Genomic DNA, 27,282 nt, shown 5'->3' with positions numbered 1-27,282 from the left:
CTTCAGTCACCTTCCCCGCTTCCTCAGCGTGGAATCTCCCTCTGCCTGCCTCTCACAGGACACTTGAGATCACATTTAGGGCCCATAACCCAGGACCATCTCCCCATCTCAAGATCCTTAAGTTGATCACATCTGCAAAGTCCCTCTGTCCTACAAGGGAATGTCCGCGGGTTCAGGGGATTGGGATCTGGATGTCTTTGGGCCATCCTGCCACAGGGGATTAGGGTCTAAGGACTGAGAAATCTTACGTGGCTGGTTCTGCCGTGGCCTGGCGTGGCCAGTGGCCAATACTCAGAAAGTTTTTTCCTCCCGTGTTCAGCTTTTGAGGGACCTCCCATGGGGACGCCAGCTGCAGCTCCCATGATGAGGCTTGATGCTCTCCCAGCTGCCAGCTCTGATGCCACCTCATTCTAGGCCCCAGCATCCACCCTCACTTGGGGTGCCTGAACCCCCCAAGGAGTCCTCTCAGTCAAGTCCCATTTGTGGGGTCCTGTTTGGTCTCTGGGCACTGGGTGCATTTACCCTCCATTTACCCTCACCTCCATTTGCTTCTCACCCCCATATGGCTCTCGGCTCGCTGTGTGGCAGCAGCCGGGCTCGGGGCTGAGGCCATGTGGCACGGGGGTTATGGATGGGCCTGAGTTCAGGTCTGCCATGGGTTGAACCCCAGCCCTGCCACTTACTAGCTGTAGGCCCTTGGGAGAGCTACTCACCTTTTTGTGTGTTACTTGGCACAGAATAGGAACTTTGAAAAACAAAATAAAACAGCCGCCTGGCCCCCAAGCCCCAGGGGACACATGCTCGGCTTCATGAGGGGGACCCTCCCCACTCTTGCCTCCAGGCACCTCAGATTTGGGGTGGGGGTGGATCCCAACCCCCGTCACCTCGGACTGCACCATTCTGAAGGTTTGAAACCTCAGCTGAAACTGAGCGGAAGGAGGTGCCTTATAACATCCTGTCACCCTGGGGTCTGGGGCAGGCGGAAGACAGGGAGGGGCTGGGAGGGGAGATGGCGGGGGCTCTGGGATGAGGCCGAGTGAGGCCTGGGCAGCTATACTGCCGGTCACCTTGGGGCTCCGGGGTGGGCAACGGCTTCTGCCATCTTCCTCTTCTTTCCCCTCGGCTTTTTTTTTTCCCCTAAACTAAACCTTTTATTTCGAGATAACTGTAGATTCACATATATCTTATCAACTTTTTATATAGGACAATTTCAAAGCTTCCAAAAAGCTGTAAGAATGGCACAATGACACCTATATACCCCACACCTGCATTCACCAATTCCCATCTGATTGAGTTCATGGTTTTTAATCTGCTATCTGTAACTAGATAGACACACATAGAAATATGGAGGTACTCTGCCCACTAGGAAATGCATTTCTAAACACTCACTATATATGTATATAAACTCATTGTACGAGTTTACATACAAACATATACACACATTTTTTCCTTAGCTCTGAGTGCACAGAAGGTCTAGAAGCTATGACGACTCCCTAGTTATAAGCACACCTAACACCAGCTTAATCCTGGTTTCTAAACGCCATCCTCCACTAAAAATACCATCCTCCGTCTCTCAGAGATGGCTGATTGCAGGGCTGGGGCAGCCTGGATGAGCCTGGAACGCGTTGTCAGGAAGTTAGGAAATGCTCAGAGAATGATGGGGACTTGTCAAAAGGACAAGGAAGCAGCTTAAAGGGGTCCCGCTGGCCAAATCTGGGACAATTTGAGCATCAAAAATAAATAATGATAGTAATGGATTGTAATCTGTTAACTAAAACATGAAAGCATGGTATAACCATATGGATATAAATGAAGGAGGAAAAACTTGTTTTACTTTTTTACTTTTTACCCATCTGACTTCCCACTGCTCCGTCCAATTCCCATCCAGCACAGGGTTCTTCCTCGCCCTCCCTTTCTGGGTTTGTGGCTCCTTTCTTTCCTGAAGAGAACCATGGTTCCAAACAATGTGGCTGTATTTATCCACGGATGCTCTTTCTCACGACGTTCACACAATTGTTTCAGAATTGCTGCACTGATACCACTGCCCATAACAAACCTACTAAGGAAAGGTCAAAATCTATTTACAGTTCTTTTTTTTTTTTTTTTTTTTTTAAAGATTTATTTATTTATTTTTCCCCCCAAAGCCCCAGTAGATAGTTGTATGTCACAGCTGCACATCCTTCTAGTTGCTGTATGTGGGACGCGGCCTCAGCATAGCCGGAGAAGTGGTGTGTCGGTGCGCGCCCGGGATCCGAACCCGGGCCGCCAGCAGCGGAGTGCGAGCACTTAACCGCTAAGCCACGGGGCCGGCCCAACAGTTCTTTTTAACCTTAGGATCTCCATCGCACTGAAGGTGCCCAGTGTTCAAACCAGAAGAGGCACCTTCTCAGCTGGGCTTTGATGGGTGAATAGGAGTCTCCTGGGAAGGAAAGGAGAAGAGTGCACCAGGCAGAGGGACACGTACAAAAGGCTGGGGAATGACCTGAAAGTGTGGTGCGTCCTCCTGCTGAGGCGGGAGTCCAGTGTTTATTTAGAGAGAAGAAGGAGAGGCATGTGGTGGGGGGTGGGGGAGTGGCTTGGAAGGGTCTTGAATGTCAGGCAAGGGGCTTGGGGTTGATGTAGCAGGCGCTGGGAGTCATGAGAGGCACCAGAGTTTGATAAATGTGGAGGACAGATTGGGAAGTTGGTAGAGGTGGCTGGGACCATGAGACACAAGGCCTGAGCTGCCAGGACGGCTTTGAGCTCTCCTCCTCTGGAGACCTCAGGTTTATCATCTATGACACCAGTGCAAGAGGGGGACCCACTCCCAGGGCTGCCTGGGGACTCCCCAAGGGCTGTGACTGGCCCTGGGGTCTGAGGCAGGGGCTGGCTGCCTCCCTGTGCTGTGACATCTCTGCTTCCTGTTTCTCCCCCATCAGCCGCAGTTTCAGTCTCTGCTTCAAAAGAACAAACACGCTCTCACAACAGAGGAAGACAGTCCTCGACTGCAGAGGAAGCAGGAAGCGCCAGCCCTGCTCTGAGCCCAGCTGCCAGGCTCGGGGACGGCGGGATGGAGTCTGTGGCCCTGTACAGCTTCCAGGCCACGGAGAGCGATGAGCTGGCCTTCAACAAGGGGGACACACTCAAGGTAGGATGGCCGGAGTGGGCTGAGTTGGCCCCACGTGGGATGGGGGAGGTTAAGAACCAGGGGCGCAGGACAGCCCTCAGGGTCCAGTCTCTGGAGCAGGACAGGCCAGCTTCTCCAGCTACGGGCTATGTGATTCCGGACAAGCCACCTCGTCCCTTTGAGCCTCAGTTTCCCCATCTAGGAAATGGGGAGATGGTTAATGATCCCTCCTTTGGGGCTGTTGGGAGGATTCAAGGAGACGTTAGCATAGTGCCTGGCAGGAGTTAGTTCGACACCCAGTTTTCTAGGAAAGAATTTGAAAAGACAGTTGGAGAGAGAGAGAGAGAGAAGGAGAGGGAGAGAGGGAGGGAAAAGGTCTTAAGAAAGAATTAAGTACACACACTAACCCATTGGGGCTAAAATAACTGTGATTTAAGTGTGAAGAATGAGCTTCCCAGCAGTGTGGAGAAAAGGGAAAGTAGTCATATTATAGCCCATTTCTCCTTGTCTGGGCCCTTTTTGATGAACATCGCAGCCTTCCAAGGCAGTCTGGGCAGATGGGATTGTGGGATCTCTCTCTGGAAATGTTCTTGCTTACAAGTTTGCATATAAAAGCAGAGCACTGCCCCCACCCCCGGCCTCAGTCTCTGCACCAGAGCAGTGGGCATTAGACTGATGTCCTTCCATTCTGAGCCCTGAGCCCCATGCTTGGCCCCAAGCTTCAGTCACAAGAAGGGACAGAAACTCGCATTTGCTGACACCCTACTGTAGCCAAGTCCCGAGCTCAGCAATGCACGCCAGCGTCCCATTTAAGCTGCTGAGATGGGGAGGTTTTGCACCCTCATTGCACAGGTGACTAAACTGAGGCACAGGGAGGTGACACAACTTGCTTGGTATGAGATCAAATTTGAACCTACATCCTTTGACTCTGGAACCTGTGTTCTGTCCCCCATGAGACTGGATAGGCTGGGCTGGGGGTGGAGGGTTGACGTTCCCCGAGAGCAACCACGTCCCTTGAGGAGCTCGCCGATTCTCCATGCCAGGGTGCCGGCACCTGGGTCCCCTGGAGCTGCTGGCTGGGCCCCCTGGACACGTGGCCAGCTGGGAACGGGGGCAGGCTCAGCACCAGCGCCGTCTAGCCAGGACACAAGACTGTGAGATCCAGGTCTGGTTTAGAGGCCGCGTCTACCGGTCTGAGAGCAGTGTGAGGTCTCTAGACCCAGAAGGGAGGCTTGAGAGGGAGGGTGACAGTGGGGAAAGAGGACCGGGGTGGCGATGGGCTCCAGCTGAGGCTCAGAGCGGTCAACAGGGGTGGACAGGGTGGATCAGAGGGGGACCCAAGGCAACTGTCGCAAAGACCACGACATCCCACTTCCCTCCCCACCTTCTGTGCACACCTGCCCCGAGATGAGTCAAGTTTCCCCCAACCTCTGCGAAAGCGTGGGCCGACTCCCGGGGTGTTTCTTTGAACAGAGGTGCTGGCTGCTAAGGAAGGAGGGGGTTCCCGCGGGGGTTCCTCTGACTGTGCCAGAGCCCAAGACGTAGAGCCGTGCCACAGCGAGCTCTCAGTCAGACGGGGCGTGTCAGAGGAATGGAGGAGGACTAAATGTGAGCTGAACGGAGGCATCCTCCCAGCGGGACTTGGACCTCGTGTCCATGGAGACCAAGGAGGGGGCCTTTCAAGCTCAAAGAACGATGGAGGAATGATGGGCAGCAGGAGGAGCTGCCTTTTCCTTCATTCATTCAACAAACACTAGTCGAGCTATTGAGCACCTACTCTGTGCCCGGCATTGTCCTAAGTGCTAAGGATACAATGAGCGAAGTCCCTGCCCTCCTGGAGCTGGTGTTCCAGAGGCTAAGTGACATCAGGAGGTGACAAATGGACTGAAGAAATCAACAGAGGGAGATGGATGCAGAGTGACGGCCGCGGGAGGGGCAGTGGGACAGCTTCGGGTGGGCTGGTCAGGGGTCTCTCAAAAGAGGTGACAGCTGAGCTGAGACCTGAAGAATGAGCGGGAACCAGCCGTGCAAAGAGCCGGGGGAAGAGAGTGCCAGGCTAGGGGGAACAGCTGGTGCAGAGGCCCCGAGACAACACCGTATTAGTATGTTTGCAGAGCCGAAAGGCAGTCTGTGGCTGAAGGGCAGCGAGCGAGAAGGGTAGGGATGAGTTTGGGAGGTAGGCAGAAGTCAGGGCCTGTGATGGATTTCGTTCTAAATGTGAGTTGTACTCACTGAAGGGTTTTCAGCAGGGAAAGGATTTGATCCAGTTTGTTTTGAAAAGACAACAGAGGGAAGGGGAGTGGACGCAGAGAGCGGCTGTTGCAGTCTATTAGCTAGAAGTGAGGGTGGCTTAAACTAAGACAACACACACGACAAAAATGACAAAATATTGATGGCCTTGATACGTAAAGAGCTCTTATAAATCAACAAGAAAATCACAAACAGCATAATAAAACAATGGACAAAGGATATGTGTAGGAAAATTGCCAAAGAAGAAGGCAAGCAAGTAAGTGCCCAATTTCACCACTGACAAAAGATTTGCAACTTAAAGCAAGTAACTGTTTTCCATTTGCCAGATCAGCAAAAGTTTATTGTAAAAAGAATCTCCTAAGTTGCTGAGGGTGTGGGAGAATGCTCACTTTTACGTGTGGGTGGTGGACAGGTAAAGTGACACAATCATTTTGAAGAGCTTTAAAAATACTTGTGCCCTGTGACCCAGAAATTCTGCCTCTGGGAAACTGAGATGTAATCAGAGATGTTTGTGCATTGTTCCATGCAGGGCTCAGGGAGCACTCAGCGTGTCCCCGGTCCCGATCTAAGCACTGGCGATTCGGCAGAGAGAAAACAGACACAGTCTCTGCTCAGGCAGCTGACGTTCTGGTGGCAGATGCGGGCCACAAACCAGATAAACAAGTAAAATACAGCCTGTCAAATGGAGCCAGAGATGGAGGAGGATGAAGCGGGCGAGGGTTGGGTTGAGAGAGGTGGTCGGTGAGGGGTTGCAGTGATGTAGACTCAACGTAGGCCCCCTGCGCAGTGATGGGACAAACTACCATAGAGCCCTACAAATGCTGTTTGGGGAGGGTATTTAATGACATAAAAATGCTCACGATGCAACGTTAAGTGACAAAAAAGCAGAATGCAAACATATATAGACACAGAGGCAACTCCACGCAGATGATCGGCAGTTATCGATTGTGCGGAGGGGAAACTGACATTCATGCGCTGGATTCGTGCCTAGAAAACAGACTCGGAAGACTGTCCTGAGAAGCTAGCAGCTGTCGGTTCTGGGGAGCGGTCCTGAGCGATTTATGTTTCCTTCTTCACTCCTGCTGCCCCTCCCAGATGCTCTATGACAAGCAAGTCGTCCTCACAGGGCCGGACTCGTGGCGGGGCCATTCTCACGGCTGTGCGGGTGCAGGGTCCAATCTTGCCTTTATTTCAGATGTTCATGGATTTTTTTGCATTAATTTTTAAATAGATGTTATTTCTTAGAACAGTTTAGATTTACAGAAAAATCAAGACGATGGTACAGAGGGGTTCCCGTCTGCGCACCCACAGCTCTCCCTGTTGGTAACATTTTAGGTTATTAGCACAGTACATTTGTTACATTCATGGAGCCATATCGATACATTATTATTACCGAATGACCCTATTCAGAGTTTCTGCATTAATTTTGATTTTAACACATTGCCTTAAAATAGTATTTATCTTGATTCTCGAGTTTTTTGCAGCTCCCTTAAATTTTGTGCCCGAGGCACCTCACCTGCCTCACGCTAGCCCGGGGCTGCTTTCTGTGACGGCAAAAACATGGCTGCAATGTTGCATGGTCCCCTCTTCCTCTCGCAGGCCAGGGCCGCAGTGTAAGGGGCTGGTGGCCGGCTCTTTCCAGGCAGCGCTGGGTGGGGCCAAGCTCTACGGCCCGTCCGTTCACTCGTCCAACGAGCATTTCCTGAGCCCCCTCGGAGGGCCAGACCCAGTCCCAGCAGCACCCCAGACAGACCCGGAGACCGAGGGAACAAATCTGAGTTCAGGGCTTAGATGACAACTCAGTGGCCCCGGGACCCACTCTGGACAAATGTCACTTCCCTGGAACAAAGCCCCCTTCCCTGACGGCCGGGCACTCCTGGGTGCACAGTACCCTGCTGCTCCCAGCTGGAGGAGGGATGTGGAGGGTGACTTCACCCCATCTCTCCATGGACAGCCTGGCCCCCAAGACCCAGACTTGGGGAGCCCACAGCCTCCTTGGAATCTGCACGGGGAAGGCTGATGGCACCTCAGACCCGACACAGCCAACCTGGAACTCGCCCCACCTGCTCCCCAAAGCTGCTGACGGCGGCCGGCCCACGAGCACTCAGGTCCAAACCCTCCGAGACGTCTCAGCCACTCGCCCTCCGTCTCCTGTGCAGCCTGTTGCTCAGTGCTGTCAGCGGCTCTGCCAAAACCGACCCCGAATTTGACAGCTTCTCAGCTGCCCCCAGTCTAGGCCTCCATCATGGCTCATCTTGGCTGGTGCAGCAACACCTCCCTGCCCCCCACCTTTGCTCCCAGCCCCTGTCCACACAGCAGCCATAACTCAGAGCCTGACCCTCCCCCAATCACATTCCAATGGCTTCTCTTGGTTTTAAAAATCAAATCTGAACAGCTTCTCCTGGCATACAAGACCTACCTGCTCTCGCCCTGCCCACCTCTCCCCGTTCATGTCACAACACTGCCCCTCCCGCCTCAAATCCAGACACCCTGGCATCCTCTCTGTTCCGGGGACAGAGCTTGCTCCCACCTCAGGACCTTTGCACTAGCTGTTCCCTCTGCCTTGGACACTGTTCCCCACATCTTCTCATGTCTGGTTCCTTCCTGTAATTCAGGACTCAACTCACATGTCACCTCCTCAGCAAGGCCTTTCTCGACCACCCGATCTGCCCCCTGTTAACAATCTGCCCCCCCCAACCAGCCATCCTCCATCCATGTCATCCTGATGGACATTTTCAGAGCACTTACCACCACATTAAGTTACCCAGTTTACTTGATTCCTTCCTTGTTGATTGTCTGCCTCTGCCCACTAGAACGTAGGCTCCTTGTTCCTGCTGTGTTGCAGGGCACCAGCGAGTGCTCAGGAAATAGCTGCTGAGCGAGTGCACTGCTCAGTGAACAGAGCAGGACGGCAGCCTGGGGGAGGGCAGTGCAGGAGCAAAGGCCCAGGGGCAGCCGAGGTGTGAGTCCCAGTAGGGAGGAGCAGGTCTCTCCTTCTTGGGGTTCTGTGTCTCAGAGGGCCCAGGGCTTTTGAACAGTGTTAACAGTTGATCAGAATTCAGCTGATATAACCAGTGAGAACACTTCTGGGTCCTCAGAGTGGAGATGACAGGAACACAAACCAGAATAAAACAAAAGAGGGGTAGGATTGGATATATTATGTTCACATGTGCACACAGGACTTTATAGTTCACAAGACACTGCCACCAGTGTGGGCCCATTGCACAGACAAGGAAGCTGAGGCCGAGGCTGTGGGGAGTCAGAGGCAGACAGAGTGGTCTGGAGCCCGAGGCCCGGGCATCTTCCTGACTCTGTGGCCGTGGCTGGTGGCCCACAGGCCCTGTCTCACCAAGTAGGGGGAATTTTTTTGTTTTGTTTTGTTTTGTTTTCAGCAAAAGTTTTCCTGAGTCAGCCACCTGCTTCCGTCTGTCCCTGGGCTGCTGACCTTGCCCGGGCTGCAGGGGCAGGAAGGAAGGGGCTCAGTGCGGCCTGGCAGACAGGCAGGGGGTGCCCACCTGCAAGGGTGGGGCCTCGGGCCTGGGCCCAAGGAAGCACATCCCAGCTCCACCTGGCAAAGTGGACTGCCTGAGTTGCCAACTTGCACTGGCGTGCCCTTGCGCCCTTGCTCCTCAGGGGCCCTGCTGGGGAGGCTGTTCTAGATCCTACTGTTTCCTCTCAAGAAATGTCCCGGCCAGGACTGCCGAGGACGGGACCTGCTCCAGGGCTGACGGGAGAGATGCCCCTGGGCTTGGGTCCAGAAGCAAGGTGGGAGGTGGGGTGGGGTGAAAACTGGTGGGCAGCGTGCCCCTAGACCAGCTGAGCACAAGACCCCAGGCCCCAGAGTCCTAGCTCCTGCACGGGCTCCACTCCACCCCTGCTGTGCGGCCCTGGGCCTCAGTTTCCTCATCTGTGAAATTGCCTTTGGTGATGTCGACCTGGAGGGTGGACTGAGAACCGGGGGACACACGGGAAGTGCACCCAGGGAAAGGAGGAGGGACCCCCAGCTTCGTGCGGTACCTGCTCCCCAGGCCTGGCTGGCCCCTCCTGCAGCTGCTTGGTTGCTCACCCGCAGCCCCTCCCTCCCCCGCTCAGGCTGTTTCAGTTCCTCTCGGCCCACCTGTGGAGCTGCAGGGGCCTCACACCATGGGTGGGAGCCGCGGGTCCTGAGCAGGCCAGGGGGAGGGGCCAGGCCTCGTCCCAGCCCCGACTGAATCGCCACCCTGAGCTCAGAGTGTAAGGGCTGTTTTGTTTGTTTGTTTGTTTGTGAGGGAGATCAGCCCTGAGCTAGCATCCATGCCAATCCTCCTCTTTTTGCTGAGGAAGACCTGCTCTGAGCTAACATCTATTGCCGATCCTCCTCCTTTTTTTTCCTCCCCAAAGCCCCAGTAGATAGTTGTATGTCATAGTTGCACACCCTTCTAGTTGCTGTATGTGGGACACGGCCTCAGCATGGCCGGAGAAGTGGTGCGTCGGTGCGAGTCCGGGATCCGAACCCCGGCTGCCAGTAGGGGAGCGTGAGCACTTAACCGCTAAGCCACGGGGCCGGCCCCTGTAAGGGCTGTTTAAAGGCAAGTGACCCCAGGTGACCACCACTAGGCACTGAGCTCAGGCTGGGGCTCCCTGACCTTCCTGGGGACCTCAGACTTTCACCCATGGCTCAGTGCATGGCGTGCAAATGCTGTGGGTCCCCCACGCTCAGGGGCAAGGCTCAGGAACCGACGCCCTTCAGATCCGCCCCCAAGACCCCACCATCTGCTGGGGGTCTGGGTGGCAGAGCCTGAGAGTCCAGCTCCAGCCCCCTAAAGCTTCAGCCACCGACCAAAACCTCCTCTGGGACCCCGACTGTCCTACCCATGGAGGCTGTGACCCTCCTGGGGACAGGCTGTCCTGGGGCAAGGGAACGAGCAGGGCCATGGAATCAGACGCGACTCTTGTGAGCTTGGGCAGGTCCCCAGCCCTTTCCTGTGAAATGGGACCCAGGGCTGGCGTGGGTGAAGCCCACCCAGGGCCCTCAAGCAGCAGGACCTCAGCAGGTGACAACTGTTTCCGCTTGGTGACTGAGCGGCTGCGTTTCTCCTGCCCGCAGATCCTGAACATGGAAGATGACCAGAACTGGTACAAGGCTGAGCTCCGGGGCGCCGAGGGCTTTATCCCCAAGAACTACATCCGCGTCAAGCCGCACCCGTGAGTGGCTGCGTCCTCCAGGCACCCGCCTCCCCCGCCCCTCCAGCCACCCGGCCACACCCGGCCTCGCCCAGGCTGAGCTGAGACCCTGTGGGGCCCAGGCTTGGTGCATCCCTTGGGCACAGGGACTCCTCACTCCTGGCCTCTGTCCATCTGTCTGGGCCTCCCATCTCTACCCCAAGCAGGGGCAGGGGACAGAGACGTGAGGACCTGCCCAAAGTGGTAGCAGAGTCAGGGCCAGCCCAGGCCACAACGCTGAGGACCTGGGACACCAGAGAACGTCCAGGAGAGCCCTGGAGAGAACAGGCTCTGAGCTCTCAGCTGGCTGGGCCACTGGCTGCTGTGTGGACTCAGGCAGGTCCCTGCTCTCCCTCTTCCTCAGTTTCCCTATCTGTAACAGAAGGAGGGCTGAGGCTCCATCTGCAGAGGATTCTAGAGCTCTCTCTAAGAGGCCGGCTCAGCCTTGTGCGAGGGCGGGGAGTGAGGGGGGTGATTGCGGGGTGGAGGAAGCAGACCTGTGGGACCCACCTCTGGAGAATGGGAGGGAGCTGGGCCTTGGCTGAGCAGAGTCTGGCACCAGGGCAGAGCGGGAGTCGTATGTGGGGCCCAGGTATCCTGGGGAGCTCCGGTCAGGCTCTCAGCAGGTGGCGCCCAATGGTGCTGCCCTGGGAATGGCCGGGGCAGGGCCCAGCCTGGAACAGCCCTCAGTGGCCAAGAAGCTATGGAAAACCAACTGGATATGCTTGAAAAGATGGCTGAGGCATCCCCAAGACATAGCCACTGAGTAAGTGGCCCCAGAGGACCCAACCTAGGTGATGCTGGAGACACGTGATGAGATGCTGGGGTCAGAGCAGCCCCGTCCTGAGGGAGAGACAGGATGTAAAGAAAGTACGACATGGGGAGACAGTCAGCATTGAGGTAACTAACCAGGGAAGCCTTCTCAGAAGAAGTGGCAATGAGTGAGGTTTTGAAGGATGTGTAGCAGTTAGCTAAGTAGAAAAAGAGGGCATTCCTGGGAGAGGAGACGAGGAGAGCAATGAGGGAGATCCCACGGCAGTGGGACTGGCAGCAGGGCCTCAAATGCCAGGCCCAGAGTGGTGGGAGCCACGGAGGTGTTTGAGCAGAGGAGGGACTCCGTCCGCCGTGGAGGCAGGTGACAGGGCCAAGCACACTGGAGGGGGCAGACTGGGAGCCGGTGTGTGTGTTCGGCTGCAGGGTGGAAGGAGAGGGAAGTTCAGGGCCAGGGTGGGGCCTGGAGGGTATTTCCTCTTTCTCTGTCTTAGAGTTCTTTCCAAAGCTGCCACCACCTCCGGCTTCCTGTGCTGAGCAAGGCCCCGTCCCACCCAGGTCCCTAGTCACTCTGCCTGGGCTCCCGGCACCCCTCGCCTCCCCCACAGAGGCTGCAGCCCTGGGTTCCCGGCCCCACAGTGTCTCTCTGGCTGTGTGACATTGGGCGGGTGTCTGCCCCCTCTGGCCTTACAGTCTTTCTGTCAGTAAAGGGGGAGCATGTGGGGAGAGAGATGGACAGAACCCAGCCCACGGCCACAAGCCAGGGCCGGACGACCCAGACATTTAAATGCCAGCAGAGGACAGGGGTGGGAGCCATCACTGAGGGCCGGCCGGTCAGGGGAGGCGTCCAGGTGGAGGAAACAGCCTGGCGAAGGCTGCAAGGCTGAAGGCTGCGAGGCCTAGTGCTGCTGAGGAGCCCTGAGCAGGGGCCTCCGTCTGCTCGGTGGGGAGAGAGCTGGCAAGACCACAGGGCTGGGCCGGCCTGTCGGGGCCGTGCAGGTGGTGCAGGCACGTCTCCAACAGGGCAGCCAGGAGCCAGGGAGGTTCCAGCCTCCGCGGCCCCTGGGGCCCCTGGGGTCAGCTCTGGCCACTTGTGTCCAGACAGAGCAGGGATAGGGGTCAGGCCCCTGACCTGCCCGCCTGAGGCCATGCCCAGGTGCCTTCTTCACTAACCTCATCACCCACCCTGGTCCTGAACCAGCAGTGGGGAAACTCCAGCTCAGCCCCAGACTCGGCCGTCGAGGCCCCAGGGTGTGGAGTGGGGTGGGACTGGGGTCCCAGGAGGCCTCATGCCTACACCAGGCCTGCTCCTTCCCTGTGCACCCACTGCCACCCCACCTGCATGGGGCAGACCCACCACCCCAGAGCAGGCCCCATGGGGCTGGGGCCACGGAGGGACCTGACCAAGCCACGTGGCTGGTGGGGGACAGAGAGGGCCTCTCAGAAGAAGGGCATGGTCCGCTGGGCCTGAAAGTTCGAGTGGAAGTTTGCCGGGAGAGCAGAAGACAGGCCCAAGGGAGTGCTGTGTGGGCGGAGGGGGAACCACCTCGTCACAGTCCTCAGCACCAACACCTGCGGGCGGCAGCGCCCCGCTCTCCCACGGGCCCCGCGAGCTGGGGACTCTTGTCTCGGCCTCACCGACATGGAGACAGAGGCTCAGAGAGGCTGAGTGGCTGGTCTAGCCTCACCTGGCCACTAAGAGGCAGAGCGGGGTTTGCAGCCGCATGCTGCGCGTGGGCCTCAGGCAGTGCTCCCCCAGAGGGGTGGCCGGGGAGCCGTGAGAGCAGCCCTGGGCTGGGGAGAGTCCGAGGCCAGGGACTTGCCGTGCAACCTTGTGGGGGGTCCCTGCCTCTCCTTGGGCCTCAGTTTCCACATCAGTAAAATGGGGACCACACGAGGTGACCAGGAGTGAGTGATGCTGGCGTCCCCCACACACTGTCCTCCAAGCCACCCTCGGACGAGGCCTGCCTTCCCTGGTGGGGGCAGGGCCGGCCTCCTCGGAGGGTGTGGTTGCGACACCCTTTGAGGGCGACAGCCGCCCACACGCTGACGCCTCCTCTGGGGTTTTGTGGGTTCTTTGGGGACACCCAGGCCCCACCAGGCCCCTGCTCCTGCAGTGCGGTGCCTGTACCTGTGTCCTGCCGGGGCCTTATGGGCGCAGGAGCTCTCTGCCCCAGGCCCCCCGAGCCCCTGGCCCCCCAGGACCCAGCTCAGCCTCTGGCCTGGAGGCCTCCGTCCAGGACCCCCCGACCTCAGAGCCCCAGGCTGAGCTCGCCAGACGGCTGCCTTGAGCCCCACAATCAGCAGCCACCTTCACCGCCCCCCTCCTGGGGAGACCACGTGAGAGGGCCCAGGGGCCCCACCAGTCTGGGGGCGCAGCAGACTGGAACCTCACTTCTGGGGTACGGGCCCCCAGAAGCTGCCCCTGAGACACTACGAGGACAAAGTGGGAAGTGGGCAGGAGGAGCCGTGGGGGCTGTGTGACTGACACGCTGCTGCCGGTGCTGCTGAGTGCGGGCGGGCTGGGGCGGCTGGCGACAGAACAGGCGCCCAGAGTGTCCCGTGGGACAGGGAGCCGGGTGTTTATCCACCTGCTCCCCTCAGTCATCGCTGGAGAAGCTTCCAGGGGCTCAGCCCGCCCTGCGCACAGTCCCAGGATGTCAGGCGCCAGAAAAAAGACTGTGTTGTCACTTGTGGAGCGAGAGCAGGGACACGGGCAGGACACCGCTGGCATCTGCCGCCGCACCTGCCACCCTTTGGTCTCGGCCGAGGGCTCGTCAACATCCTGAGACGACAGGAAAGGTCCCACCTCACTTCCGCCCTCGGTGCCAAGCTCAGACTCAGGAAGCGTGTGCTGAAGGAGGGAAGGGAAACGCCACAGGGAAGCGGAGGCTCTGGGCCCAGCCTTGGTTGGCAATAGTCCCACCATGAGACTCCGGCCTCTCTGGGCCTCAGTTTCCCCATCTGAACAATAAAGAGGTCGGAGCCACAGCTGGGCTAAAGCACAGGGCCGGGAAGCCCGTCAGAGAGCACCCGGCCCCTCCAGGGGTGGGCGAGGCCCCAAGAGGTCAGGGGCTGCCTGGAGCCACGCAGCCAGATGGGCAGGGCTGGGAGAGGAGCTGGGTCCCAGCCTCTAGCTCTTAGGCTCTGGGGGTGGAGGGGCGGTGGGGATCTTGCAAGACTCTGAGCATCTGCCAGCCACCTTCTGTATACCCATTCTGTATACCCATTCTGTTTGGTCAGCAGGAAAAGGGACTTGTACCTGTGAGGAAGAGCTGGGGTGGCCTCAGTCTGTGCCTCTGTGAAATGGGTACAGGGAGAGAGTCCTTCTCACCAGATCAAAGCTGCTATTGTTTTCGTCATCCATTTCTATATTTTTTGACTTTTAAGAATCTACCATCTAACAGGGAAAAGCTCAGCTGTGGTTGGCTGAGTGGAGGTCCGCTGGGGTTTGATTTTTCTGTTTTTGTAAGAGCGTGTGTTTGCCTGGCGTGGTGGGAGAGGCTGGAATTGGGTCCCCGTTCCTGCCTGCCACAGCACGTGACCCGGGCTTGTCGCATCACCTCTCTGTGCCTTGGGTTCCCATCTGTAAAATGGGCACAATCGCTCTCCTGCATCTCAGGACTGCTGTGAGGAGCAGCGATGTCGTGTGCTGGCACCTGGCGGAGGGGTGGCCTGGCCTCCCTGCTGTCCTCACCTGCCCCTCTCTCTGCAGATGGTACTCGGGCAGGATTTCCCGGCAGCTGGCCGAAGAGATTCTGATGAAGCGGAACCACCTGGGAGCCTTCCTGATCCGGGAGAGCGAGAGCTCCCCAGGGGAGTTCTCCGTGTCTGTGAAGTGAGTTCTGACCCACAGGGGAGCGCAGAGGAGGGTGGGCAGGGAGGCGGCGTTGAGCTGAGCCTTGGAACACAGGACAGGCTGGCAGGGTGAGCTGGAGGGAACAGCATGCCTGGAGGAGGAGCAGCCAAGCAAATGCCTGGAAGCAGGTGACCTTCTGGGGGTCGGCGAGCGACATGCACCCCAGGGTGTGGCCCAGAGCAGGGGGGACGTGCTCGGAGAGCAGGCTGGGCCGACTGTGAGGCCTCGAGTGCAGGCCGAGGGGTCTGGATGTTACCCACCAGCAGTCAGGGGCCATCAAAGATCTGCCACCGGGAGGAAGGAGGACGTGCAGGAGAGACGGGAGGAAGCACCGAGGCACCAGGGCGGGTGTGGGTGTGCTCGGGACAGGGTGCCACCGTCCGGGGACACAGGTGCAAGGATGGACCCAGGGCCAGGCTGCTGGGGTTCCGATTCTGGCTCGGCCACTTCCCGGCCGTGTGACTTGGGGTGGTCCCTGTGTCTGTCTCCTCACACGTGAGACGGGCCGTTGCAGGGAATAAGGGAGCCCACGATCCAGAGCAGCTAGAGTAGTGCCTGGCACTGAGGCAGCCAGGCCCTGCTGGCAGTGCCGGCTTTGTGACGGGCCAGCTCCGCATGCATGGGCCTCGGGGCAGCGCAGAGCCCAATCCCAAAGGCCACCCCTGGGACCCCCGAGGAATCCAGGGGGAAGTAGGGGCAGGAGCAGGGGTGGGAGGGCGAAGTGGTCAGGCCCCCGGCTGTTCTCTGTCCTTCCCGCTCCCAGGGCCCAGAACAGAGGGATCTGGATGCATAGATTCAAGGACTATTGATTGAGCTACACGCCACGTGCCAGGCTATTCTAGGGACTTGGGAAACGACAGTGAAAGAACGGAAGGTGCTGCCCTGACGGGTTTACGTCTTAGCGGGGGAGACAGCGAACAAGGACACAGATACAGCGGGAGCCGAGGGGTCAGGGACGGTCTCTCTGAGGAAGCGGCGTCTCAGCAAAGACCTGAACCTGGAGGTGGAGGCTGCCCGGGGCCCCGGGAAGGAGGACCTGGGAGGAGAGGCTTCCGGGCAGGGGAATAGTGAGTGCAAAGGCCCCGAGGTGGGAACGTGCTTGGGCGTGTGGGAGCCCACAGGGAGGCAGCCTTGCTGGGGTATAGCGAGCAAGGAGGGGAGGGCTGGGGGTCACAGTCAAAGAGACGGGGGGGACAGATCACAGAGGGCCTGACGGACCCTGACAAGCAGGTTGGGTTTTCTCTAGGCAATAGGGAGCCACGGAGGGTCCTGGGCAGGGGTAGATGTGATTGGCTTCTGCTGTTTAGCTGATCCCTCTGGCTGCTGGAGGAGGAGGGACAGTTGGGAGTAAGCAGGAGCCCTGGGCGGCCAGTCAGGGGCCAGGCGGGAGGTGATGGCGTCTGGGACTGTGGTGGGGGCTGAGGGGACGAGAAGTGGCCGTGTCCGGGAGATGGCTTGGGTCTGTGAAGTGGGGACCACCAGCAACACCAGCTCTCAGAGTTGCTGTGGGCGCTGGGCACCAGCCTGCACAGAGGAGGCACTTGCTGTGCCAGCTCTCACTGTCACTAAGACAGTGCTGGGGGACAAAGCTGCCAGCTAGAAGGAAGGAACGGGAGCTGGGCCCCGGAGCAGACAGCGTGGCTTCTGGGAGGCAGTGGCCACTCAGTGTGCCGTGTGGCTCTGAGGGATGTCTTTTTCCCAGCCCTGGGTTGATGCACAGGCAGTGGTTCGACGAGTTTCCCGAGGATAAACGAACAGGAGACCACTCTGACGGTGAACGCTGGGGCTGGGTGTGAGGGGGCAAGTTGGGCGGGGCGCTGGGGTCAGGGGAACCCCAAAGAAGCAGAGGAAGCAAGACGCGCACAGGGCTGGCTCGTGGTGGCCTCGCGCGCCTCCACACGGGCTGGGCTGTGATGGCCCCAGAGAGGCTCCTGTTTGCAGAACATGTCTGGGGTTGATGCCTTCCCGGCCCCGCGGTGGCGGTGAGCAGGTGACGTGCGCGTTGTTCACGGGTCCCTTTCCGTAAAGAGCTCCTGGCCGTGTGTGATCAGCACACCTGCCGGAGCCCTGCGAGGGGGCGATCTCCCTGCCTGGGCCAGGAGGCACCCTTGCCGGGAGGACCACCATGATCAGGAAGGCTGCGGGGGCGGGGGGGTAAAATGATCCGTCACAAGGGGTCCCAGCACTTACCTTGACCCCCCAAGCTGTGTCACGGGCCACCGGCTTTTCTCACTTTTCCCCTGAGAACAGCCGGTCATCCTGAGGGACGGGACTGGCTCTTGCCCTCTCTGAGCCTCTATTTCTCCATCTTAAAAATGGGAGCACTGTTAGTGTGTGTATGTGTGTGGGGTGGGGGGGGTGGTAATGTGAGTTCTTGGCCCTGACACCCCCCCAGGATGGTCATGGGCACCAGGAGCCTCCCTACCCCGGCTCACCCCCACACCTCCACAGCCCAACCCCCACTGCCCCCTGGGCTCCCTGCTAAAGCAGGAAGTGGCCGTTTTCCAAGTGCTGGCTGTCTCCTGGGAGTGACGCCCGCCAGGCGGGCTCGTCTGGCCTCGAGTGGCTGCTGGAACCAGCCCCAAAGCCCAAGGTCACCCAGCAAAGCAGGGGCTCAGGGAACTCGCTGAGGCCACTTCTGGAGCCCGAGCTGAGGTGGAGGCCGAGGCTCTCCCACCCCTCCCTCCTCTGCCCACAGAGTGCACTGCCTGAGCTTCCAGCGTTAGCGCCTGGGTGCACTGCCCTCTTCTGGCGTCTCCCTGTAAATGCAGCCCCGCCGGCACACGTGTACAGCTTCAGACCCCAACCCCTCAGCCTACAGTGTGTGTGTGAACCACAGGTCAGGACAGAGAGAGGAGTCAAACCCAAGGAATGTGGTGGGGAAGCAGACACGGCCTGGCCCCAGGGCCTTCATGATGAACGAATGAATGAATGAGGGAAATTCAACGATAGCAGGCACATTCCACGTGGTGAAGGAGGTAACATCTGAGCTGGGCTCTGAAGCATGAGTAGGAGTGCACAAAGAGGGAAGAGGGTCTGCCAGGCACAGGGAACAGCATGTGTGAAGACCTGGGGTGGGTTTGGACAGCAACAAGCTGTCTGACCAGGTGGGGAGATGGACAGTACTAGGGGGCAGTTCTTGAGCAGGGGAGCCAGCACCAATATCGTCCTGGGAAGGGTCTGGGAGTGTCCCTCAGAGAAATCCTGGGACATGCCTCCAGCACCCCGCAGGCATCCTGGCAGAGTCCCCCAAGGTTAGAATGGCAGGAGCTTCCTGGCTCTGCTGGCTGTGGTTTGCACACCTACCACCAGGTGGCGAGCTTCACCCTCGGTTTGGTCCCAGCTGGGCCGGGCCCCCGGGTCCAGCTCCCACTCTTGGGCCACCAGCTCTCATGCGGGCTTTTCAGTGGCCCTTGGAGGACCATCGGGCAGGAATCAGAGTAGGAAACTGAGACGTAGAGGACACGTGTGGCCAGGAGTGAGGGCTGTTGAGCGAGAATCTCAGCTCTGATACCTACTAGCTGTGTGACCCTGGGCAGCCCACCCTCTGGGCCTGTTTCCTCTTCTGTGACACGAACGTCTGTGTAAAGTGCCTGTGACGCCCGGCACATAGTGAGTGCTCAAAAAATGCCACTTAGAGTAATGATCATTATATTAACCCTCCCAGGGCCACGCAGCGCTTCCTGGCCCTGCCGCCGAAATGCAGGGCTATTGGAGAAGGGGCAGAGGCCTGTGAGGCGGGTCCTGGCTTTGCTCTGGACCTGCTGTTTATCCTCAGGCAGATCCCGGCTCTCTCTTGGCCGCAGTGTCCTCATCTACGACGTGGAGACAGTAACCCCAGACCTTATGAAGCCCAGTGACCCACTGACCATCCAGAAAAGTGATGGCTGTGCAGATTCGTGTGTGAGAGCTTCTGCCCTCGCTGGCTTGGCTCCTGGGGACTCTGACCACACTGCGCGTGGCATCTCCTGCACACTCATGCCAAGCCCCATAAAGCTGTCAGAGGTGGTACGAATGGGCCTTATGGGGCCTCAAAAGGCGTAGTGGCCACGGCCGGCGGCCCTTTATGGGTTTGCAAAGGGCTCTCCCCCCGCCACCTCCAGGAGCACATCTGAGCTGGGGCCAGCAGGCCAGGGGCCAAGGCTAGGGCTGTGTAGCTTTCGCCCCACGCTCCATCCAGACTGCTGTGGACGCCTCTGTCCTAAGTGAGGGTTTGTTCCCAGCTGAAGTGCTTTGCTTCCTTTCAGGCCAGAGGTGCCCTGGAGTCAGTGCACATCTGTTTGCTGTGCCTCTCTGGCCACTGGATGCCTGCTGTGCGCCAAGCCCTGTTCCAGGTGCCTGGGATTCAGCCACGAACAAAACGGCAAAGCTCCCTGTCCTTTAGGCGCTCACGTCTTACTGGGATGACAAAGAATATACAATTAGTAAATTATATAAAATCTTGGAAGATGATAAAGTCTCTTGAGAAAACAAAGCAGGAAAGAAGTGGAGGGAGTGCAAATTTATGCATACAAACACAGGGAGGAAGGGATCCCCAGAAGCCCAGTTTGCAGGTAAGCAAACTGAAGCTCAGAGAGGTGCAGTAACTTGCCCAAGGTCACACAGCAAGGAACAGCAGAGCTGGTGCCTATTGGCCCTCTGTGCCCTGACAGACCCGGTCTCTCTTTCCACCCACCCTCCCTGAGACCCAAAAACCCAGCAGGGGTCTGTCTCCACCCGTGCCTCCCGAGGTCAGTGTGATCCAGTGTCCTGTCTGCTGCAGCGCAGGTGTTCCAGCCCTCCCTTCTCACAGATGGGCACATGGGGGCTAGAGAAGGGCCGTGCCTGATGGAGATCACCCAGTGGGCAGTGAGTGCCCAGGCCTCTGCCCAGGGGTCTGCAGGCCCAGGCCGGGCAGTCCTGGGGCTCCTGACCTCACCCCTGCCTTGTTCATCCTCCCTCAGCTGCCACTGTCACCTTTGCTGCTGCTGTCGCCAGGCTAGAAAAACCTGCTGGGCAAGACGGCTGCTGCCGGCATCAGGCCCACTCGGTCCTGGGGCTTTCTTGACAGCCCAGGGGCCGGCTCCTCAACCCCTGGTAGGTGGGTGTGGGAGTCACACACAGAAACGAGCACAGCCCAGGCTGCCCAGAGAGGGACGCACACACAGTCCCTCCCGCAGAGCAGGGGGAGCGACGCACGCACACACCCAGACATGATGGGGACAGGCGCCCGACACACACCCCAGGCCCTGCCCACTGTTGTGGACCCTCCTCTGGCCAGGCCCAGGCTCAGATCCCCCTGGATGCCCTTCCCTCCTCCCACTCAGGAGGCCTCACCTAGCAGGGCTATCTGCACTTGAGTCATTCCTGCCAGGTCGGGGTCACCTGGACTAGACTCGGCTCCCCCTAAGCCCTGCGGCTCCCCCTAAGCCCTGCAGCTCCCCTGGGCCTGGGGGTGGGGGTCGAGGTCTGGAGAGTCCACAGAAGGCAGCCCCTGGTCTGAGGGGTTCTCGGACACCTCAAGGCTCCCCCCGGCCTTGAAGGATGGCAAAGGCCTAGACGGGGCAGAGGAAAGGGAAAAGGCAAGAGTCCCGGGCAAGGGCTGGGGAGGCCGGAGACAGGCTGGCTGGAAGAGGGAGACTGCCCCAGAGGCTGAGTCCTCGGGGCCGTCAGAGGGAGAGGGCCCTGCCTGGCCTCAGACAGGGGTGGTCACTGATCAGGCCAGGGAGTGGCCTGCAGGAGCGGCCACGCCTGGGTCACATGCAGCAGCAGCAGCAGCATCGCCAGCCCGCTGCCCCTGGCTGTGGGCGTCCCATCTCCTCTCTGGGCCCCGCTCTCCTCACTGTAGAACAGGAGGTTCAGACCAGGCAGGAGACAGGACAAGACCTGCCATTCACTGAGCACCTACTGTATGCCATGCACAGGCTCGGGGCTGGAACATACATGCTTCCCAGATGTGAGAAGTCTCGAAGGCTGGAAGGTTCTAGAATTCCTGGGTCCTTTGCCCCTTTCCCACACCTTGTTTGCTGTTCCCCACTCCCTGACCCTCCTGTATGATCAGGAAATGCTTTGCTCTCATAACTTTCCAGGTAACTGAAGCTAACCTTCAAACACAAAAGTGTTCCAAGTTGTGGTCATCTGGGGCTGAGATCTTTCCAAACCTACCACATCCTATCTGCCCCCCCACCCAGAGGGGAGGGGACCCCCAAACCCCAGACTCCTCCTTGGGGCCCGCAGCAAGGCAGGGCGTCTGCCTCTGCACTGAGCGTCCAGCCGTGGCGTCGTCAGGGTCCCTGCTCCCTGGCGTCTCACCTGCCCAGCCACGGTCACCTCACCGCACTGCCCAGGAACACAGTCCTCCCTGGGCGCCCCAGCCAAAGTCCAGGGAACAGGAAAGCCCCGAGCTCACGGACGGGGCACTAGGGAGTCACGGGGCTCAGAGGGCAAGTGCAGGGTCTCTGGGGGCTCGCCTGCCCTCCTCCCACCCCGGGACAGCCATGTCCCTGGACGACAAGGCCAGCGGCTCCGTCACTGGGCACAGTGCCTGCTGTTGGCACGCGAGCGACTCAGCCTGGTCACAGAGCCTCGGGGGTTTGTGTTGTCAGTTCTCGTGGGGGAACCGGCTCCCTCCGGAGTGAGCCACCCGAGAGCTGGACCATCTTAGAGAGGACGCGGGCTTGCTTTCGGGGCAGGACACCTGGAGGGCTGGGATCCAGCTCAGAGCTGGCCGAGAGGGTTTCAGAAACAGGCACCCGACGAGCCCTGAAGCCTTGGGCTGTCACGCTCCTTTCCCTGAGCCCAGCCTCTCCCGCTGGGCTACACCCTTGGGGCCCACACCTGCTCCCTGCCTTTCCGTGCCTAGTACGCGAGCCATCATGAGCACCAGGTTACAAGAAGGCCGCACAAGGGGCTGAGGAACCCAAGGAGACCCCTGACTCTGACTGAGTGGGTCTGAGGCAGCTCTCAGAGATTGGGCCGTTTTATCTGGGCCTTGAAGCATGAGTAGGAGTTTGACTCAAGAAGAATTTGGAGGAAATAGTGTATGCAAAGGCCTGGAGGTGTGTTTGAAAGTGGAGAGAGAAGTTCTGTGTGGGCAGGGTGGGGGGATCCCACTTTGCCCCCCATTTGGTGGGCACACACACAGACCAGAGGTTGCTTACTTTGAACAACTTTTTATCTTAAATCTTCAACACAGCAAGCGTGCCAGCCCCAGGGCTGGCAGGTGGAGGGAGTGAACCTTGGGCAGGGTGGGGACAGAGAGAGCAGCAGGCCTGGGCAGCTGGGGGTGACAGACACTGCACTCCTGCTCAGGCCCTGGAAGAACTTGGACTGTGGGTCTGCAGAGCTCAGGCTGCAGGCCAACCCCAGCTTGCCAACGCACCGCATCCAAAATCGTGTAAAGAGATTTAAATTTAGAACCTAGGGGGCTGGCCCTGTGGCTTAGCGGTTAAGTGCGTGCTCTCGGCTGCTGGTGGCCTGGGTTCAGAGCCCGAGCGGGCACCGACGCACCGCTTGTCTGACCATGCTGAGGCCGCGTCCCACGTACAGCAACTAGAAGGATTTGCAACTATGGCGTACAGCTATCTACTGGGGCTTTGGGGGGTAAAAAAAAAGGAGGAGGATTGACAATAGATGTTAGCTCAGAGCCAGTCTTCCTCAGCAAAAAGAGGAGGATTAGCACGGATGTTAGCTCAGGGCTGATCTTCCTCACACACACAAAAAAAAGATGTTTAAATTTAGAGCCCAGGAGGTGTTTTTTCTTTTTACTATCAAGTCTCCAGACCGGCGTTTGGTTCTCATTTGGTCCCAAACAAAATGAGAACTCAGCCTGTGGCTCAGGAGGTGGAGGAGGCCTGTCCCTCCTAGTGGCTGTCTTGTGCCCCCAACACATACCTCCGGCCACACCCATAGTCCCCAGGGTCTTCTGCGTCTCAGCTCCACCCGCCACCTGGACGGGACACCCTCGGGCAGGTTCCTCAACTGGCTTCTTCCTGGTGGGGAGCTGGGGCTGTTCTGGCCTGGCCACCAGCCCAGCGAGGCCTCCCTCACCTCACCCACAGGGAGTGCAGCACCCCCCACCGGGCAGATGAGGACGCTGAGGCCCCGAGAGGTGAGCCGGGGTGAAGTCCAGACGGGCTGACCATAGAGCTGGGAAGGGTGGCTGCGTTGTGGCCAGGCAGAGGGGATGAGGGAGGGAGGGCCTCCTGGGGTCTCAGCCAGGTAACAACAGGGTGGAGGCGGACTGGACGTGGGGTGACAAGATCCGGGATGTTGTTAATAGCACAGCTGGAATCACTGTTCTTGCTATTTTCATACAATGACCACCAGTTGGGGAGCATGTTAGAGTGACACCTGACGTGGAGGAGCTCAGACGTGGCCCCAGCTCTGGCCTCTGTTGCTCTGTGACTCTGGGCAAGTCATGACTGCACTTGGGGCCTCAGTCTCCCCGCTGTACTAAGGGCCGGATTAGCTCCTCCCAGGCCATGCAGCGCCCCTGCAGCGGGGAGGGGAATCATGATGGTTTGCGCTGCCCGTTGTCCTGACCCACGCCGGCACCACCTCCAGCCCCAGTCCTGCACGGCCTGTCCCGGTTTGGGACAAGCTGCGTGTTGGAAGGCGCCAGGCAGGTCCCTCTGCCCAGTCCCAGGCAGAACAGGCTCTGCCCTGCTGGCCCATTTGGGAGAGGCAGGCTGTCTCCTCAGCGGGGCTAGAAGGTACCTGGGAGGATTTGGAAGGCTGGGCAAAGGATGGGAGACGAGAAAGAAAGGGGCCCGTTGATTGCATCAGAGAGCACATGAAGGCAATGAGGCTGGACATATAATCAGAGCCAGATCTTGAGTCTGAGGTGTTAAGATTTTCTCCTGAGGGCGGTGGGGAGTCATAGAAGGTTCTTGAGGTGGGGGCGGGAGTGGGTGAGAAGGACATGAAGCATCCAACCTGCCTGAGCTCCTCTCACACGGGCAGCTTTGGCCTGAGTCAGGATGCTCTTAAGACTCACTCCTCAAGGGACTGCAAGGACCGGGAGGGGCCAGCAGAGGGAGAAGAGTGTCAAGGCTGAGGGGGGTGTTGAAGAGAGAAGATGCTACCCGATCACCTCTCAGAGGAACCCATTTAGTGTTGCCAATAAACCATGGGCAACATTTTCTGAGCATTTAGCCAGAAGGGAGGTGTTATTACGAGGAAACTGAGGTTCAGAGAAGTTCAGTGATTTGCCTAAGGGCACACACAAGAAAGTGGCCTGGTCCAGGGCCCACAGCCTCACCTCCGTGCTCCGCCTCACCAGGCGCCAGAGTGGCCTCCCTGGGTGTCGTATGGAGCAGGGTCAGTGGGGCCTGGGACTGCCCTCCGCCACCTCACCTTCTCCTGACTCCAGGTCTCACCAGGAGAGAGAGGCCTGGTTCCAGGTGGTAGGCAGGGCGGCCCCGGGGCTGGCCGGACTGGGCGAGGGCCCGGCCGTGGGCCCGTCTGAGGTGGCCGTGGCCCTCTCCACAGCTACGGGGACCAGGTGCAGCACTTCAAGGTGCTGCGCGAGGCGTCGGGGAAGTACTTCCTGTGGGAGGAGAAGTTCAACTCCCTCAACGAGCTGGTTGACTTCTACCGCACCACCACCATCGCCAAGAAGCGCCAGATCTTCCTGCGGGACGAGGAGCCCCTGGTCCAGGTAGGCGGGCAGGAGGCAGGGCTGGGGGCTGCCCTGAGGGAGCCTCTCTGTTCCTCTGTGTCTCAGGGGCGATGACCCCTCCCTTCCTTCCCCAGCAGCCCCATGTCGCAGGAGGCGGGGTCCAGCCCTGGTTCAAAGTTCTGTTCTGGTGGAGCAGCAGTGAGACAGCCAGGGTGGGAAAGGAGAGGAGGGAAAGGAAATGAAGGAACAGAATGGAAATTCTGTGGGGCAAACCATGTGTAGCTTGTTCTCAGCTCCTAGAGCAGTGCCCGGCACACAGTAGGTGCTCAATAAGTGTCTATTGAATAAATGAAGGTACTGACACCTGCTGAGCCTACTGAGTGCCCCGCACTGAGCTGGGCTGTCCACTGGAACCTCGTCATCCCCATTGTACAGGTGGGGAGACTGAGGCTCGGAGGGTGACGTGACTCATCCAGGGCCACCCACAGGGTAGGCTCCGTGCTGGTTTCTGCTCCTGAGGGGCTGGTCTCGGGTGGGGTGTGGGGCAGTGTGAGTGTGAGTGGGTGAGGTCCTGGCTGGACACAGGGTGTGTGGGGGTCCAGCCGCCCCTCATCCTCACAATAACAGCAATTTGCCAGGCAGCCCTTTCATCAAGGGGCCCTGAGGACCAGCTGTCACTCTTATCGGGATGACGACACCAGCCAACGGGGTTATTAGCCCCAACGTGCTGTTTTCCTTGGGTTGGCAAGGCCTGGGGCTGGAGGTCAGGACCCTGGGACAGCCCAGTTGAACTCAGGCTCTGCAGAGAGCGTGGGGGGCATGGGCAGGGCCAAGGCCTGGGCAGGGGCTGAGGGACCACTGCAGAGAAGCCCCAGTCCTGCCCTGTTCCACCTCGCCATGTGTGACCTGCCTGGGCCTCAGTTTCCCCTGTGTCCAGTAGGATAAGCCCTGGGATCTGAAATGCCAAAGAGTCAAACAGTGCCTCAGGAGACCCCCACTGGTGCACCCTCTGTTCCCCCAGGACACTCCACCTCCTCAGCCTGACCCTGGGGCCGGGTCAGCTGTGAGCTCTCAGTCTTAGGGACGCCCCCTCCTGGGCCTCCATCTCCTCCGCCTCACTGCCTGGGCCAGCTCTGCCCTTGGAGAGAGTGAGGGAGCCAGACGGAGCTGGCGGGCCACCTGAGGGCTCCCCCACACCCACCGCCTCGCTCTGGCCTGGGCCCTGGGGTCACCCATCCTGCGGGCAACTCCAGAGCTGGCTCAGCCCCCTGGGCCCCACGCCGCCTCCTCCTTCCTGAGCAGAGGACCGCTAATTACAGCCTGCCTGCTGATCCTATCACCCTCCTGGGTAGGATTCTGCAGGCTCAGAGCAGAGGTCCCAGTGGGGCAGGCAGGGCCGGGGCGCTGGGCATCATCGTCACGGCGCCAGGCTGATGAGCCTGCAGACAGCTCTGGTCCAGCTGCCCCTCGCAGGGCGGGAAACCGAGTCCCACAAGGGACAGGAACTTACCCAAGGTCACCTTGGGGCACAGATAGGACGGGAACCCAGGCCTGAGAGCTGGGAGCAGCTCAAAGTGACATCCTATCCCTCAAAGCCTGGCTGGGGCAGCAGCAGTGAAGTCTGCTTTTAGTTACACATCACTTTACAGTTTATAAGGCCCATTCCTGTGGTTCCGGGGCCTGGAGTCAAAAGCTACCATGGCTGCTAGAGCCAGGGAAATGAGACCCCAAGAGGAGCGAGGACCTAACCAAAGTCCCGCACGAAAGACCGGGACTCAGCGCCAGCCCTGTCGTCCCAGTGGGGCCGCCAGGACAGCTGTGTGGCTCTGTGTGGATGCAGTGTCTGTGCAGCAGGAGGCCCACGGGGTGGGTAGCTATCCATTGGGACTTGGAGGCAGAGGCGAATTCAACCCCAATTTTGTCCCAAAGTTCTGTCCTCCCCAACCTGCGGCAAATCACTCCTTTTGTTGGGGCCTCCCGGGAGGGCCGGAGGCAGCCCTCCCGAGGGGCCACACTAACGCCTTCCTCCCCTGCAGCCGCCAAGGGCCTGCTTTGCCCAGGCCCAGTTTGACTTCTCCGCCCAGGACTCCTCACAGCTCAGCTTCCGCCGCGGCGACATCATCGAGGTCCTGGAGCGCCTGGACCCCCACTGGTGGCGGGGCCGGCTCTGCGGGCGCGTGGGCTTCTTCCCGCGGAGCTACGTCCAGCCAGTGCACCTGTGACCGTGGTGGGGCCCGGGGGGCAGAGCCGGCAGATCCCCCGTCCACTGACACTGAGGTCCAGAGAAAGGACATGGACACCCCCGCCCCAGGTCCCACAAGGTGAGCCGAGGGCTTTGGACTGGAACGTGGGCCTCCTAACTGCCGCCTCCCACCACTTGACACCAAGTGGGACCGACCCCAGCGCCCCAGCATCACTGCAGCGTTCGTCGCCCCCCGGGCACCGGGAGCTCCCGGGGCTTCCCGCTGGCCTCTTCCCATTGGTCACCAGCTG

General features: G+C 59.2%; 1 protein-coding gene and 1 long non-coding RNA gene across 2 annotated transcripts; one reads left to right on the top strand and one right to left on the bottom strand.

Annotated features, from left to right (window-relative positions):
- The first annotated feature begins 2,945 nt into the window (after positions 1-2,945).
- Positions 2,946-27,112, top strand: GRAP (GRB2 related adaptor protein). Its single transcript, XM_004433011.3, has 5 exons — positions 2,946-3,127; positions 10,443-10,540; positions 15,045-15,167; positions 24,660-24,828; positions 26,826-27,112. Exons 1-5 carry the CDS (start codon positions 3,050-3,052, stop codon positions 27,009-27,011), a joined length of 654 nt encoding a protein of 217 aa, XP_004433068.1. The 5' UTR covers positions 2,946-3,049; the 3' UTR covers positions 27,012-27,112.
- Positions 6,176-8,250, bottom strand: LOC147914859 (uncharacterized). The gene is made up of 2 exons (XR_015554576.1): positions 8,105-8,250; positions 6,176-6,673 (listed from the first exon to the last, which is right to left on the bottom strand). It is a non-coding gene; the product is annotated as an uncharacterized LOC147914859 (long non-coding RNA).
- Positions 27,113-27,282: the final 170 nt, after the last annotated feature.

This window comes from Ceratotherium simum, chromosome 16, assembly GCF_057802395.1.
Source record: "Ceratotherium simum simum isolate JZ-2026a chromosome 16, ASM5780239v1, whole genome shotgun sequence".
Taxonomy (NCBI): domain Eukaryota; kingdom Metazoa; phylum Chordata; class Mammalia; order Perissodactyla; family Rhinocerotidae; genus Ceratotherium; species Ceratotherium simum.
Note: the sequence above shows the minus strand (reverse complement) of the source record. Positions and strands in the feature narration are given on the sequence as shown.

Excerpts from the sequence above, each read along its gene's own strand:
- GRAP (XM_004433011.3), top strand. The coding sequence starts at position 3,050 with ATGGAGTCTGTGGCCCTGTACAGCTTCCAGGCCACGGAGAGCGATGAG. Across the intron at positions 10,541-15,044 it reads ATCCGCGTCAAGCCGCACCC|ATGGTACTCGGGCAGGATTT; the intron begins GTGAGTGGCTGC and ends CTCTCTCTGCAG. Across the intron at positions 15,168-24,659 it reads GAGTTCTCCGTGTCTGTGAA|CTACGGGGACCAGGTGCAGC; the intron begins GTGAGTTCTGAC and ends CCCTCTCCACAG.